We start from the raw sequence: 15,869 nt of genomic DNA on the forward strand, positions 1-15,869 counted from the left end.
TACTTTAAATAATTCATAAATTATTATGATATAATAATTAATAAATTCATATTTAAAGTAATTCTTTAAATTACATTCACAAGCTACTCTAAGCAGCATTCCAGGCACAGAGGTTAATAGTAGGGAAGAACTTCTCTAGCTTGTATAGCTATATAAACCCTACACTTTCAACATGCTTGGAAACAAAAGCATAGACATACTGCACCCTGTCCTCACATCCAGAAGCAAGCACAAAAAACTACAGGAAAGGCATACAGTGTCTCCCAGGTACCTCAGTGGTGACACCCAACATACAAATCACATTGCTCAGAGGACTGCAGGCATTTGCCTACAGGTCTGCATCCCTTAACTTTTAATCCCCTCCTTGTAGCAATACTTTGCCATCAGTCTTTCACAATGTCTGCTAGAAGATTGCAACCACACCTGTTATATTGCTGTTCAGAGAGTCAGTAACTATCTCCACGCTGCCTGTTTAAAGACAAGATTTTTCCTTTAACAGAGTGATCAATTGGGGCTTTACCTTCTTATACTGTCTTACAGGATTTAAGTCTCTGAAAATTCTTAACTCCTATTAGAAAAAGTTGCATAGCCAAGAACTAAAAAGTTTCGCACCTGTTTCCAGTGATGCTTTAAAGGCTGACTTCACACAGAAAATTAATAAATGCAAGGCTAACAAACACAGCTCAAATATTCTTATGGAAGACACCACAGACTTTGTCACTCATTTCAGACAAACTGGAGTTTATTTCACATTAAAAGGTTTAAAAAAGTATTAGCCCTTGCAGTAGTAAAAGTAATTTTTATTAACACAGCTAGAAGGCCAACAAGAACTGCAGCAACACTCCATGTGCTTGGTTGTGATCCAAATCACTTATTATATTGCAGGTTGAGAACAGCCCTACAACCCTGCTCAAAAGTGAACATGTGAGCAGCCCCATTCAAGTCAAGCCATCTGTTCACTCAGGACAACTTTACAAAATGGTTTCCAGCAGCACTAACACATATTCATTCTAGCCCTGATAAGACTACTCTCATTCCCAGCATGGTAAGGTTTTTAGCAGCAGCATTAGACAGTGGTTGCATGGCCAGCCTGACTTACCATAGGAAAATGGAGTGTCTCTTTCTCACTCTCTTTCCAACACCTCTCCTTATACATGATGCCAAAGTTCCCTTTCTTTTCTAAACTCCAGTAGCTACCAGGCCTTTCTTTCTGCATGCTGCTCAAAATCCCTAAGCCATAATTCCACAGGTCGGGTTTATTTTCCCCACAAGTTTCTAAGTGAAAGCAGTTCAGAAAAGGTCCAATGAGCAGTGGCAAAAAGCAAAAAGTTCTTGGTACTCAAGGTTGTCAGCAACACAAGCACAGTATGTTGGAGAAGAGAAGGAAGATGAGTGGGGACATCCTGCTCCCAGGAGCAGTGAACTATCACTGCTCATCACTTCTCATGAAGCTTAGATGACAAGGGCTTGAGCAGATCAAAATGGGTATTGAATGATATGAACTTGACATAGTAGATTTCCTTCTTTGGGACAAATCCAAGACATGCATGTCTGTATTCCAGTTCTGCAGGCCTGATACTTCCTCAAAGTAAACTGAATTTTCTATGGTATATTTATTTGAGTTGATAATATGCACCATAGTTTCTGAAGATAAAGACCATTATCTAGATTCTAAATACATCAGTGAATATATCAGTTCCTGGGACGTCTTGTGGTCTATGCCAATTTTTTTTTTTTTTTTTTTTTTATAAGATATGCCACGGAACACAACTAAAGCCCCAGCCTTCTTGGTTCACAAAAGCATGACCCAGCAATCCCCATTAAAGGGAGTCCCAATTCCCATTCTCTGACTTGACTCAGCAGGATGTAGTATCATGACCTGGCTGTGCAGGAAAATAATTGGGCAGACATGCTGCTGCTGTAAACTGTGATATTTTGCTGAAGATCTGGCTTCTTGATTGTAAAACAAAGGCAACTCAATCATGTTAAAACTATAAAATAGAACAGGTCATAGAAATAGAACTATTTCAGTCAACTTTTATATGTTGTTTCATTAATCCAAAACAGAAGTTGTAACAGCGATCCTTTGATCTCTAATCCACTTTAAGCATTGCAAAACAAAGAAAACATTAAAACCCCTGAAACCAACAGTAAAAGCTTAAGGAATACGCTAAAGCCTATCCATTTGATTTAACAATTCTATGCTTACTCATTAAACTTTTTTTTTCAGCTGTTCTATAGGTGTACTGAATCAAGGGAGAAAAAAGTTGTTAAAAAAAATTAACACTATCATAACAAAATGGACTTCAAAATGTATCTCATACAATGAAGAGCTATTTAAAGAGATGTTTACTCTTCACTGAATCATATTTTCTGCCTTAGATCAGTACAATTCGGTAATTTCTTTGAAATTAAAGGAATCACACTGGGTTGACTCAGAAGAAACCTTGTTATTCTTTCATCTAGAAACAGCTCAAGGTATTTTTAAGAACAGTGTATTATTATCAAATTATATGAAAAAGCACTTTAGTTTTAAATAATTTTAAAAACAGCTTTTATCTGCCACATTCAGTGTAAGCTATTAAAAAGTAACTGACAAATTATGATTGTCATCACTAATTAGTCAAAGTGGAATAAAAACATCCACTTCTCTTTAAATAGAGGTCAACCTGTAGATCCTTAATTAGAAGAGACTTTTAATGTTTTTCAACAATGACAACGTCAAGAAAGTGTAAGCTCCTTTGAAACATCCAAAGTACTATATAGTTCCAATATGTTTTAAGTAGAGCTCCGAAAGAGAAGATATAACTACTGCTTAAAAAAGTGATAGTACAGTGTGATTTAAGTTACATATTTGTCTATCTGAAAAGTTATCACAACCACTCAAATCTAAAAATAAGTATTGTAGAAGACTGAATGGATCCAACAACCTATATAAAATAAACTACAACTACAGCGTGCCTGCTTACTGCTCAATTGAAAAGAAGAGTATTCAGATTTAGAAGAACCTCCAGGTTCAGTGTTAAAGAAAGAGAAGTTAAGCGTGCAAGAAGGTGCATGGAGGGGAAAGGCTCCGAACAATACAAGTGATTTCATGTCAACCCAGGAAGCCCTAAAGGAAAAAAACTGAAAGGCTGTAATGAAATTGCAGTCTACCTTTACCCCAAATGAATCTTTGCTATTTCCTGCAAAACACATGGCAAGTAAATCTGGATTAAAGTAGGATTTCATTGCTCAAATTTCCAATCAGTTCAATTTATGAAAGAAGGTTTTGGGTTGTCTTACAGGGAAATAGAAGCATCACACACATCACACATTTATCTTACTTGAAATCTCCTTGGATGCTCTGTCTCTGTTTTGTCTTCAATCCTGTAGCTTAATTATTTACTGTAATTCTAGCATTTGGCATAGAACCTAAATCTAACCAGGTGTCATCCAATTACTGCTTTCAATATTTAACTGAAATTCTGGGATTTGACCCATTCTTTGCTTTAGTTGATTACTTTGCAAATACCTGATATGCTTTACTGAACAGAATACAGAAAAAGAGTGAATTATTAAGAAAATTCAAGAGATGTCCTAGAAGTGGGCTATTCATTAAAAAGAACAAAGAAAAAAAAACCCAATACCCCTGTTAGTGCACAGAAAAACTCATTAAAATGTAAGAAGACTATAACGTGTTTCACTGACAGATACTTGCAAATTGTCAGGCCTCACAAAGTAAACCAGTTTAGAAGCCAGGTAGATAGACACTCAGGGCAATTTGTGCTCTTGATTTTGTGTGAGTACATCTCCAAGAGAAACCAAGAAAATTGTACTAGCGCAGGATTATGAACACTGAAATGCACAAAACCCAGCAAATTGCATGTCAGGATTGCATCAGTATATTTATATTTCTTGCCATTCTTTTTCCCTTCCTGTTACTTCCAAATCCTCGGTCCCCAGTCACTCAAGTTTTCAAACTCTAGTTCTTGGCAGAGGTGGAATCTTACAGACAGGCTTCTCTGTCATTTAAAAGTGCACAGTGCTGTACAAGGAAGTATGAATAGTGACTCTGACCTGTCGCCCATAGCAATGTCACTGTACATCATCCTACAGAAAAATTAAATAATTTTGAATGAAAACAATATCTAAAAAACACTGAATTATTGATTTGGAGATTGAACTATTACAATGCCTTATGGAAAACATGTTTCTCCATGACTTCCAGAAAGAACTGCTGTAACTCTTCTCTACTTGGTCTTACCATACCTATTTCTTAATGGCCTGCCACACTTCATGCAAATGTTCATTGTGATTATATATCTTATCACACCATATGCATTCATTCTTAGAATAGTCTTCATTCTCAGATTAATAGAGACCTCATAATGGTAAAAAAATTTTAGCCATATTTGCCTGGGACGTATCAAGCTGATAATTTATCATTGCAGAGGTGCAGGATACAAATCAAATTTGGTGCACTAACATCCATCCATTGTCTGTAGTTTATGGCTGAGTGTGAAGCACTTTGATATTCCCCAAAACAAACATAAGCAATAGTCCCACAATGCTCCTGCTTGACACTGCCTTCACTTAACTACTTTTTAGGTTCCAGCTACACTTTTTTCTGACAACAATTACCCCACAGACAACAAGACCTATAAAGGCAGGAGAAACAGACCCTGTACTGCTGGCAATTACAAAACTTTTTTATTCTGTTTATGAGCACTACAGTTACTCTCAGTAGAACCAGAATTAGGTAAATCGCAAAAGAGTACTACCAATTGAACAAGGTGAATTGTGTAGGTGAAATTCTTCTAGAAACATCCATCTTATATTGGGAACACTCAAAAATTGCCAAAAAAAAAAATCTCAAAAAACATCAGTGAAGTGCCTTTGGAAATACTGAGGATAAGGCAAAATAAGAGATTTTCACCATTTTCCTTCAAAGGCTTGGGATTGCTTTCATGGTTCTTCAAATTTTCTTTTTGAAATAAGAGTCTGACATGATCTTAGCATTCAAGGAACTGTAATTTATGGTTAACAAATATTCCACTGCCATAATCAAAGTGCAGGCAAAATACCTGCTATCCAGGTATTTTCCTAGTATCAGTCACCCATTACTAAAATTATAGTGTTTGATTTCCACAGTTATTCTACTGTGGAGGCAGGGGGGAGGGGAGATTGGGAGAAAGAGCAGAAGGAACATCATAAAAGTAAAAAAAAAAAAAATCTGTATGGATACTACTATGGATGCTAGTTCAAAGCCTATCTCTGCTTGTTCTGTCATGTCTTTTATCAGATATGTTCTGGACAATCAGAAGCAGTTACAGAACAACAACAAAAAAATTTTATCTGTACTGCAAGTTCCATTCTACCCAATGTAAAATAATAGTGCATAGGATTAATTCTGCCCAGTGTGACCTCCTTGGCTGGAGTTTTTGCAGGTCTCCAGCACATTAGCTATCTCTTATTTCCTTGTTCATAAGTGGGAGCTGCTAACAGCAGTTGCTGTATAATTACTTAGTTGATTCTGTCTAAGGAGCTTAAACTAAGAGTTGAGCAAAGAAAGCAGATTAACCATTTGAACACACACGTAATATGCAGACACACACAGAAGCAGCAGAACTGCAGGTCAATAGGCGGGGCGGAGGAAAAATGCACTTTAGCCACTCGTGCTCCAACACGACAGGCTTGATTTTCAGTGCAAGGCAAATAAACAGCTGAAGAAGGGGAGGCAGGGATATCGGCTGCAGAGGCCGGAGGGAGGACTTGGGCACACGGCTGCTCCATCCCCAGCAGCCAGATTAGCACTGGAGGAGCGGCACTCAGCCTGCTCTGCCAGTCACATGCTCCTCCATGTCGCCTAGCAACAGTAAAGCCCAGAGAAAAAGTTCTCCCTCTCTCAACTTCAAATCTGCGTCTGAGACCGACTGAGGGGAGCTTATTGTGCTCCAGACTAAGCATCTGTTTCTTTCTTATAGCTTTCTGTAAATGACTGCATATACCACACGTACGCAAGCATGTCCATGCATAACCCCCTGCCCCCCGACCCAACCTGTCTACGTGCAAGTGCTGTGCACTCCTCAACAAAAACAACTCTAGGTACAATTTTAGTGGTTACCAAACCAGCTCGTGGAATGCAGGTGAACTCTGCTCTGTAAAATCACCCGTATTTCAGTAGCAAGAAAGGCACAAATACCACAAGGAAAAAACGCAAAAAGTCTGGGGTGGTTGGGGTTTTTTTGTTTTGTTTTTGGGGTTTTTTGGTGTTTTTTTTTTTGTTTTTTATTTGTTTGGTTTTTTGTGGGGGTGGTTTGGTTTTTGGGGTGTTTTTGTTTGCTTGTTTTTGGGGTTTTTTTGGCCTTATTCACAGCCAGTAATCAGGACTCGCAGAAAAACCTGCCTGTTGGCATTTCCATAAAACCATGCGTTTAGACCGTGGAATTGCAAAGTCTGAGATGTCCATCAAAAATTAGCCACATTTGTCTGTTGCTTACACACACAACTAGGGAAAAAAAAAGTTTCTACAAACTAGAAAAACAATCAAAGGAAGCATCCTACGATAATCTGAAATCAAGATGAAGTTAAGCTGAAGAATCGGTGATGTTTGCAGTGCTTTTAAGGCGCTACTTACTTTTCCACAACAGAAACCGACTCCATCAAATGACTCCTGGAAAGAGCCAACTGTCTCCCCTAACTATTAGAAAGAACTCCTTGAATCAGTGCCTGTTAACCCTCTACTTTCAGTCACCTTATCTTTCTCTTATAAAAGTCCCCAGAGTAGGGATATGCTCCTTACGGTGCAATTTCTATTCCGGAGAGGCTGGAGCATAGCACTTACCTTGGCAACTGCCCTGCATCAGGCATGCAGTGAATAATATGAGCAGTTTGCAAGCAGTTGTTGCTCTTCCATCCATCCGATGGTGAGGTCCCATCTGGGTTGGGATGCTCCAGCTTTCTCAGAAGCTGGCTTCTGGACTCCGGGGTGCTGATCTGCACAGCACCAGCACAAGGAGCCTGGTATCTTTTTCTTGTCCTGCTAGTTGCAGAAGAAAGGCGTGTTCGCCTGTTGAGACATCGCGTTTTCTATAAACTCCCACCCTCCAGACATTGCATAAAGCTCTTTATACCCGGCGGCCCCGGAACCAGCATGAGGGAATCAGGCAGTGCTCCAGGCCCTGCGGCCACAGGCTCCCTCTGCCCCTCCTTCCACACTTTGCAGGATAGCCAAGATGCTTCCAAGACCCTGCACTTTGCTCACTTCGTATCAGAGTCCATTGGTGCTGTATTTAATGTGCTCATCTATTTTGAGTAGTTCTGGGAACTGCGGGTGGCAAGTAATGAATGTCATAGGTTTTAGTGTCCCAAATAAGAAAAAGTATTTTTGATAACTCTGAAAAAAAATCTAGCATCTACTCACTGATGCAGACAGAGGAAAAGCTTAGAAATTAGTAGTGCTCACAACAAACACTATGAAAGGAAAACTGTGGGGATGAAATTTACTTTTGCACTTTCTTAGCAGATAAAATCAGTTTGGTAAAGTGCTTTAGCTGTGAATTCTCAAGATACCAACTAGAGATATGCTCCTTTAGTTTTAACTCTCCAACAGTGTGTGCAATACACAAAGAAATATCTCCCTGTGTTTTACTGCTGCCATTTCAGGAACCATATACACTAACAAGGGAAGAGTAGTGTGTAGGATCACAGGGAGAAGATAAAGATTAACTTCAGGCTGGAATGCAGCCTTGGTAAAAAGAACAAACTTTTTAGAGGCTTTGCTTGCAGGATCAGAAGCATCATATATAAAATGCGTGGAGTTAAATAATTTTTTAGTAGTCAAAAACAGTCTTTCATGTTGGAAATTTAGTTATGCCAAGCTATACTTTCTTCATATATGTACACATATGCACATGCACGTCAACAGTGACTACTGTGCATACATATCATGAGAGAAGGATAGCTCTATTTGTCTTCCAAGAGGTTCTGTCAGATTAATTTTAATGACACCACCTTTACAGATACCACATATCTTTTGCATTAGCATCATGCCATGCTCATTATACTGCAAGGGCTGTTTGCTGATGCTGCAAAAGAACTTAAGCAATATTTCAAACCTTAATTCTTCTTTTTGCCATGGATTGCAAGTTCAATAAAAAGGTAGAGGTGCCTGTATTGTTCCTGCAGAAGTTGCACAGGAACATGTCGCTGCTTATTAGCAGACTGTGATTTCTCTCCAGGTCCTGTAGGACGCTAATCCCTCTAAACCTTTCCGTAAAGGCTTTCTATCTATCAAGATAGTAAAGAGGGGGGTGGGGAGAGAAGATGTGGAGCATAGGCTTTTGCAAGGTTGTGATTTATGCAGGTTCAGGGCTGTTTGGTGTGGTGGTACGACACAGCACCGGGGTCAAGCCACAAGAAACACTGGGGGCAGATCAGAATATTCAATTAGCTTCCTGGCACCTCTGAATCACAAAGAGAGGATAAGATCTCTCCATCACAAGATCCAGAGCTGCCGGGGGAGGGGGAGACATGCCCTCTTCAAATCTCCCTCCTCCCTCCCACCCTCTCTCCTTTCTCTGTAGGGGAATAGCGCCTGAAACATTCCTTTCTGCACGGAAGGTCTTTTCCTATTGTTGTTTTCTTTGTGTTTCAGTGTTGCCAACTTACTGGAATTCTTGTCGTGGTTTCACAGCAAGGCTCAGGCTGACCAAACGGAACCAGCTGCGTTTGTGTATGGGGCCGCTGCTACTTTAATCTCCCAGCAAGGCCGATGGGGCGGGAACGAAGGGATCCTCAGAGAGAGGAGCAAGCAGATCTGTTCTCTACAGATGGGTGCCTGCAAAGCCAACACAGACTGACCGTACTTCATTAGAAGAGGAATTGTTTAAAGCAGTTCACATCCCAGCAAGAGGCAGAGAGGGTAAACAGTGCTTGGGAGCTGCATCCCCAGGCCAGGAGGTATGTGTAATCTAATGTCACTGTACGCTTGAAGTGACCTGGATGCAAGCTTTGGGAGGCACCTACCTGTTTCACTCCCTCACAGCTGGCAGCCAGAAGGTGTGTTCCTGCCCCATTCACCATCACCATTTCTACACATCTGTTTTTCCCATAGGTGAGAGCCTAGAAGGAGTCTCCAACAGGAATGGTGGCGATGATGTTGACAGTGAGCTGAGATGGTGGGTCATGCCCTTCTCACCCATTATTCTTTGCACTCACAAGACAAAGTTTTCATTTAGAGACATATAAACTGATAGGCCCAGATATTTTACTGCTGAACAATAGTAACAATGGAACCAGCACAGGAGAAGTCTAACCTCTATTTACTTAAACTAAAATTTTCTCCTCTCACTTTACCATGGCACCTCATCATCCAACTAAAGGGACCCTGTCTTGCTGGACACCATTGAATGGAACTTCTTCAAGACTAGATACATCAAGACAAGAATAAAAACTCCTCAAGGCTTTCCCATAACTACACCCAAAATTGCCCACGTAGGTGCAACACATCTCTTTTTCTCATCTTTCTGTTGACTGTTCCTGTTGGCAGCTCATGATTTGTTACTGAACTACACCTACGGATTTTCAGTTGATTATGCATGTTCAAGAAGATGGAGACTAGGTCTGTTCGAAGGTTAGAAGGAGAAAACATAGGCAATGCAGTTGTTCATTGGGCTCTACTTTTGATTTAAAATACAGTTTGGGATGTTTTTGCTTGCCTGGTTTTTAGTGTAAGCAAGCACTCAGAAAAGCAGTTAAAGGTGTAATTTAGAACTAACAACGACACTGCTTACTTATTAAAGATATCTGCTAAGCAAGGAAGTTAAAAATTAAAAGGCTTCATTTTTGACCAAAGTTCAGTCTAAATTAGTGTCCAAACTCGTGCAGTTCTTCACAGACAGAAACATCAGGGTTGATATATGACTAGATAAAGATAGAGAGCTGATGGTTAAGGAAAGTAAAAAACATATATACTTTCACTATAGGAAAATGTGGATCAGATCTGTAAATTTGTCTCTTCTGAACTTCTTGGAGCTAGGGCAGTTTACAGAGGCTAAGGATCTGTCCAGTGCATTATCCAATAAGGCTGTAATTGCCATTGGCATTCAGTAATCTTGTGGTCAATCTGTCCTCAGATAAACCCAGGTGCTTCCACACAGAAAACATTTTAAGTTACAAGCTATGTTTCCAATTCACATTTAAAGTTTAATCATTAAATCCTATGCCTTTATCATTACAAGGTTTTTTTTTGTTTTGTTTTGTTATTTTTGCGCAATCATGCTAAAGCAAGGCTACATTTTAAATATACTAAAGCCATGCTCATTTTTTTGGGAGAACACTGGTAATGACAAATCCTACAAATCTAAACTAAAGACAGTCTCTCTGCCTGGGCAATAACATAAGTACCAAACAGCAGCAATTAACTCTTCAAATTTCATCCACCTTTGCTATTCTACAATCTAAAGTGTCCAGTTTCTTTAACTGAACCTTAGTTTTATAGCAAGCAACAATGTGTGTGTGTTTGAGTGTGTTAGAGTCTTGCTTTCTTAACAGACTATTAAAGGCAGGATGGGCTCTTCAGAGATACTATTTTTGAGACATTTCATTCACCTAAGGCCCTCTTCAGTTTGCATCAAAGACAGACTTCAGGGAAAGCAGATTAAGCTGTTTTCATGGGGATCCACAGTAGCAATGTGTATTTGCACTTCACCATTTATTTTTTTCAAATACATGTGTTGTGAGCAGATGTTTCCTTAAATCATGTTTTAGGGAACATGCATCTTATGCAAAGAACCAGTATTAATTTCAACTTTACAACACACAAAAAAACCCAAACAGACAATGGCCCCAAGTTCACCAAGTTTCTCATATAAGCCACATCACATTTCACAGTATCTAAAACAATGGAAATTGTTTGCCAGGAAAGTATTTTCTTCCAAGGATTTAAAGACAAAAAAAAAAAAAAAAATCCACCTAATCTCAAACTAAGAAAAAGAGAGCCTTAGTTGATATAATACCCAAACATCTAATGCATATTGGTAACTAAAGCACAGATTTCCAGAAGACTAGATCAAAAGTGCATCTCCAGACCACATGAAAGTGAGAAACATTAAGCTGAGGAGAGGTGAATTGGTCCAGAACAGAAATCAGAGTCAGAATTGCACAATGCAGCTAGCACTGTGGTCAAAAGTTTCCTCGAGGTCTTCTGGTTAGTGACATATTATAACTTCTCTCTTTCAACCTGGCATTATATTACTGCATCCTGGAACAAGAAGCAAGAACATGGGAACTTTTTTGGTAACTGCCACTGAACAAGTGAGACTAGTAGAAACACAGTCAGTAAAGGAGCTTCTGAAACACCCCAGGTATATTTCATCTGCAGAAATAGGCCTGTGTTGGAGTTTAACAGTAACCATGTAGAGATGACAGAGGTTTTTTTATTCACCTGGAAGGCAGAAGAAAGTGGAGAAAGATTAAACAGATTACAGTTGTCCTTTGGTCAGAACTGTCTGGTCCACCCTGGAAGTCCCTGTTCCCCATCCTGGAGACACGGTCACAAAGTAAGGGCAAGTATGCTTTACCTCAGCTACATCTCTAACTACCAAAGATCATGGTACTTACCTTACTACAAATAGATTTCTTTGGAACTTTCTGTTTCTAAAGAACAAAGGTCCTTATTTTTGCTCCAATTCACTGGCCCTTCAGTGCCATTCTGCCCTGCAAGGAAGCAACAAATGGGATTTGTACTTGAAAAGGAATGGGAGGTAAAGAAGCATTTACAAATTACTTATCTAAAATCTTTATAGGGAATTCACAAGGAAAAGAGGATAGGCTGGAATAACTCTGAATCTCCTTTACTCTTTTAATTGTTTTACTTTCCTATTAATAACAGGTGTGAGGTCTGTTCAGGATAAACATCTTTGTAATTGAGACTCATACTAAAAACAGTTAGGTCTCATTCCTCCAACAGCTAGGATGAAATGCTTGAGAGATCACAAAAGCAGTCAGTCAAAAGACCTGAGAAAAGATAAAACAATAAGACCACAGCAGTATTAATTAGAATTCCAGGCCAAACCCAGGGTAATAACAGTAAACATATGAGAACATGGTTTAGCAGTATAGGGGTTGCAGTTGACAGATTCTCACAGTTTTGATATGCATTTCAGAACATCAATGTTCACCACTGCTCACTTTATAAAAAGAGTTGAAAATATGGCCTAACTCTGAACTTTCTAAACAAACCTCCACACTTACTGAGAAAGAGAATTAGACATCAATAGGATCAATAGGCCTGTTAAACACCATCTAAGAACAAAGTTACTGAGTGTATGGTGAAAGTATAGCTACTCCGTAACACCCTATGAATGACAACCACTGATTTGTATACAGAAAGATATTTGTAGTATAAATATATTTTTATGTTAAATTAAATGGAAAAACACAAAGAGAATTATAGCTCAATATAAGCCACACTGTAGCAATTCTTAACTGATTGCTAAGGAACAATACCCAAAATATTTGGTTCCAAAATAGCACCTGATTCAGTCAACCTGCAAAACTACTTTGACAAGAAGAGACCAAACTCATGAATGCATGAGGTCAAAAGGATTACAATAATTAAAAAACCTAACCTCTCTCCTCCTTGGGGGACTTGTTCACAGGAATGAGATATAGGACAGTTCAGTGAGCACAAACTTTGGTAAGCAGGGTGACTGGCTTGACTAGTCTACCCTTCCCCCTTTATCCACTTTCCCTCAGAGCTGTAGCACAGCCATTGCCAGTCCCTTTTGTCTCCTCAGTTAGGGGAGCACTGGCAGCTGTGCCCACTCCACAGCACAGCCCCACAAATACACCACAGAGCAGCAAACAGCAGCAGGGACACAACAGCCTCACAGCGGCTGCACTGCTCTGCCGGTGTCTCAACAGCTTGTACCTTACTAGCCAGGAGGAACAGGACAGCATGTCTGGAGAAGCTACCACAAAAAGAGTATATAATAGTGTTTTTATAGTCATTTTATGGAATACAAAATTTTGAGGCAGAAGTTTGCCATTAAAAATAGCTTGATGGCGTGATTTATACTTCGCAAGATAGCTAATTGAATTCCTCCTTCCTTTCTGCATATTTTTTTTGCATTCAGAAGTTATTATTGTATAATCTAGTTTCAAAATTTAAGATTTTTCCTAGTTAGGATTCATCTAAAGACCTCGGAACAGTAAAGGCTACCTCCTGTTCCTTTCCTATTTTGAATACATGGTGATCAGCATTATAAAGGATGAGATCTCAAAAGCCACACGGAAGTTACTTTCCCAGTAAGAAAAAGAACTTTAAGAAATTTCAGATATGCAACACTTGAGTTTCTAGTGCAGCTGCACAGTAGCATAAGCTGAAGAGCATATTCAAGAAACTGAAACACATTCTTGACTCCTTTTGCCCAAGTTCTCACTGGAACAATAGTTTGTGAGTTCTAAAAATACGTATAAGAACAGCTAAACAATATACACATTGTAATTACCAATGTCTTAAAATACTTTGGAGGGGTTGTTTATTGTTTGGGATTTTTTTTTTCTTTAAAATAAATAATTGTGCTTAAGTGTCATTGTAAGCCAGAAGCTATTAAAATGAAATAGGAAGTTACATACCACATCCCCTAGTACTAAAACTTCTTTGTTCCTTAAGAGCAACTTTAATACTTAGCCTTCTAGAAAAATTGAAGCTATGTCACTTTGTGTCAGACACTTGAAGAGATACTAATGAAAATGCCCTTGGTCCCCATAATCCTCTGTGGCTGATTAGGTACAGTACAAGAAGTTGTTTCATTATTTTGAAGGCCATTAGCTTGAGCCCTCATATTGACCTGAAAGTAATGTTTTATTCATATTGTAGTGTTGTAGTCAAAACTCCAGAAATAATTAAAAGGACAAGTCTCAAACCTTAGACCTTTGATTTATGAAGCTGCTTACCCTGTTAATTATTGCATGATGAAAAAAGTGGAGTAGGGAGCCAGCAGCTCTGATATATTATTATTGCCATCTTCCTGTGAAAAACTGATGGATAGTCAAATACATATCAATAAGAATGTCTTCAATTCCACAAACATTCCAGTTATTCCCATGGGTCACAGTTAAAAACCTTCCTTCTAAATTTAAAAAATAAAATAGACATTAGGTTAAATTCAGGCTCCATTAGACTTTGGAGACAAAAGTCCAAAGTTCAATAGTTCCAGCTAAGATTCATCAGCAGTCAGTGAACAGCTACCCATAGCCATTATTCAAATGAAACACAAGTTGGCTGCATCTACTACAGGTAAAAAAGAGCATTTTTTAATAGAAGATGACAAAAACCTATGCCTGACTTTAGAAATTAGGTTTCTAGTTTTCCTAGATGTAAGCAGGAACTCATGGTAGTCAACAATCACTTCTTCTAGTCAACTTTTCAAATAATTAGTCCTCTGAATTTTTATTAGCTGTTATTTGAGTGGTGTTCACGGTTTGATACCTTTTGAATGTAATTAAATTATTCAGCCTGAAGTGCAAAGGTATGTACATTATGAATGAATGGTACATACACATATGAATGGTAAAGTTTTTAAAAAAAATTGTTAAAAATCTGTCATCATCCAAGAAGCAGACAGTGATATTAAGAAATACTGAAATAAAGACTAATGAATAGAAAGTCTGCTGATCCGTCTTTACCTTTTCTGGCAAAAGTATATCTCCTCTCTTTATATCCAGCAAAGAAAAGTAGTGAAAATTCAGGACAAAGATTTATGCCCTCTGTAATCAACAAAGGCATCCCACACCATCCTTGCAGTATAGTTTAGTCATATCTGTTCCTTTATGCACCTTGTTGCCAACAGCCACTGTGGATTCCATCTTGCTAGGGATTTGACAAGTCTCCTAAGTGTGGCAATACATTTTCTTTAGATAATCTTTTTAATATTTTAAATCAAGCGAGATAAGTGAGCTTCAATGAAACTTACAGAATACATGCAAAATATGCAAAACTCTTCTCATGTTTTACTGTCATTCAACTTTTCCATGTCATCAGACTACAACTGCTTCAAATATTGAAGCACTGACTACAGTCAGCAGAGATTCAGATAATATAGTCTTAGTGTCAGCACTCTTCCATTTCTGCACTGAAGTATTTTTAATAAAAAAGAATATTAAACCCACATTTTGCTCTCAGAGCTACAGCACCAATAACCACTTACAGTTCTCTTAAAGGACATCATGGTCTTCCCTTTATTTATGTTGCTATACTTGCACTTATCCCAGTACGGATCACATATTCTTCTACATTGCTTTTTGCTTTTCCTTCATTCCCAGTATATTTTGGTCTTCCTAATATTTCATTGCAGGCATTAATCTGCTTCTTTAAAGATTAAGTTACAAGAGACAGCAAAAAGGAATGCAAGCAAAACCAATATAATCAATAAATGCAGAAGTCCTTACTACTCTCACAGCAAAACATTTGCTTTTTATGTGAACTGACATTGATCAAGTTGCACTAGGAGATACAAGGTCAGATTCACAACTATGAAACTGCTGATTTGAACTAACTTACCAGTATAATAAAAACCATACAAAATTAATATAGTTTAAGATCACCAGAGCAAATCTTACTCCAGCACACAATTAGAACACATAACAGAAAGAGATGAAGGTACAATACTATAACCTCTGTATTTTCCTACTTCACAGGGATCCCTGGAAACTATGTATTTCATTGACTACTTACCATGCCTGTGATGTTTAAATCCCCATAAACCAGGATTAGGAAGGGACAAAAGGTACTTTAAAGACAACCTGTCATTATCTCACTCTCATCCTGAGTTAAACACAGTGAAAAGACTAGGGATTTGTGGGCAGTTTTCCATTTTTGT

The 15,869-nt window shown here is 38.5% G+C and overlaps 1 protein-coding gene across 1 annotated transcript in view; it reads right to left on the minus strand.

Moving 5' to 3' along the window:
* LRP2 (LDL receptor related protein 2) overlaps positions 1 to 7,093 on the minus strand; it is a 111,020-nt gene extending 103,927 nt beyond the window's left edge. Inside the window, exon 1 of the mRNA XM_077785031.1 lies at positions 6,827 to 7,093. Coding sequence (XP_077641157.1) covers positions 6,827 to 6,920 — 94 coding nt within the window. The 5' untranslated portion in view covers positions 6,921 to 7,093. The remainder of the gene's footprint in view (positions 1 to 6,826) is intronic.
* Between the last annotated feature and the right edge of the window lie 8,776 nt (positions 7,094 to 15,869).

This window comes from Lonchura striata, chromosome 8 (assembly GCF_046129695.1).
Source record: "Lonchura striata isolate bLonStr1 chromosome 8, bLonStr1.mat, whole genome shotgun sequence".
Classification (NCBI taxonomy): Eukaryota; Metazoa; Chordata; class Aves; order Passeriformes; family Estrildidae; genus Lonchura; species Lonchura striata.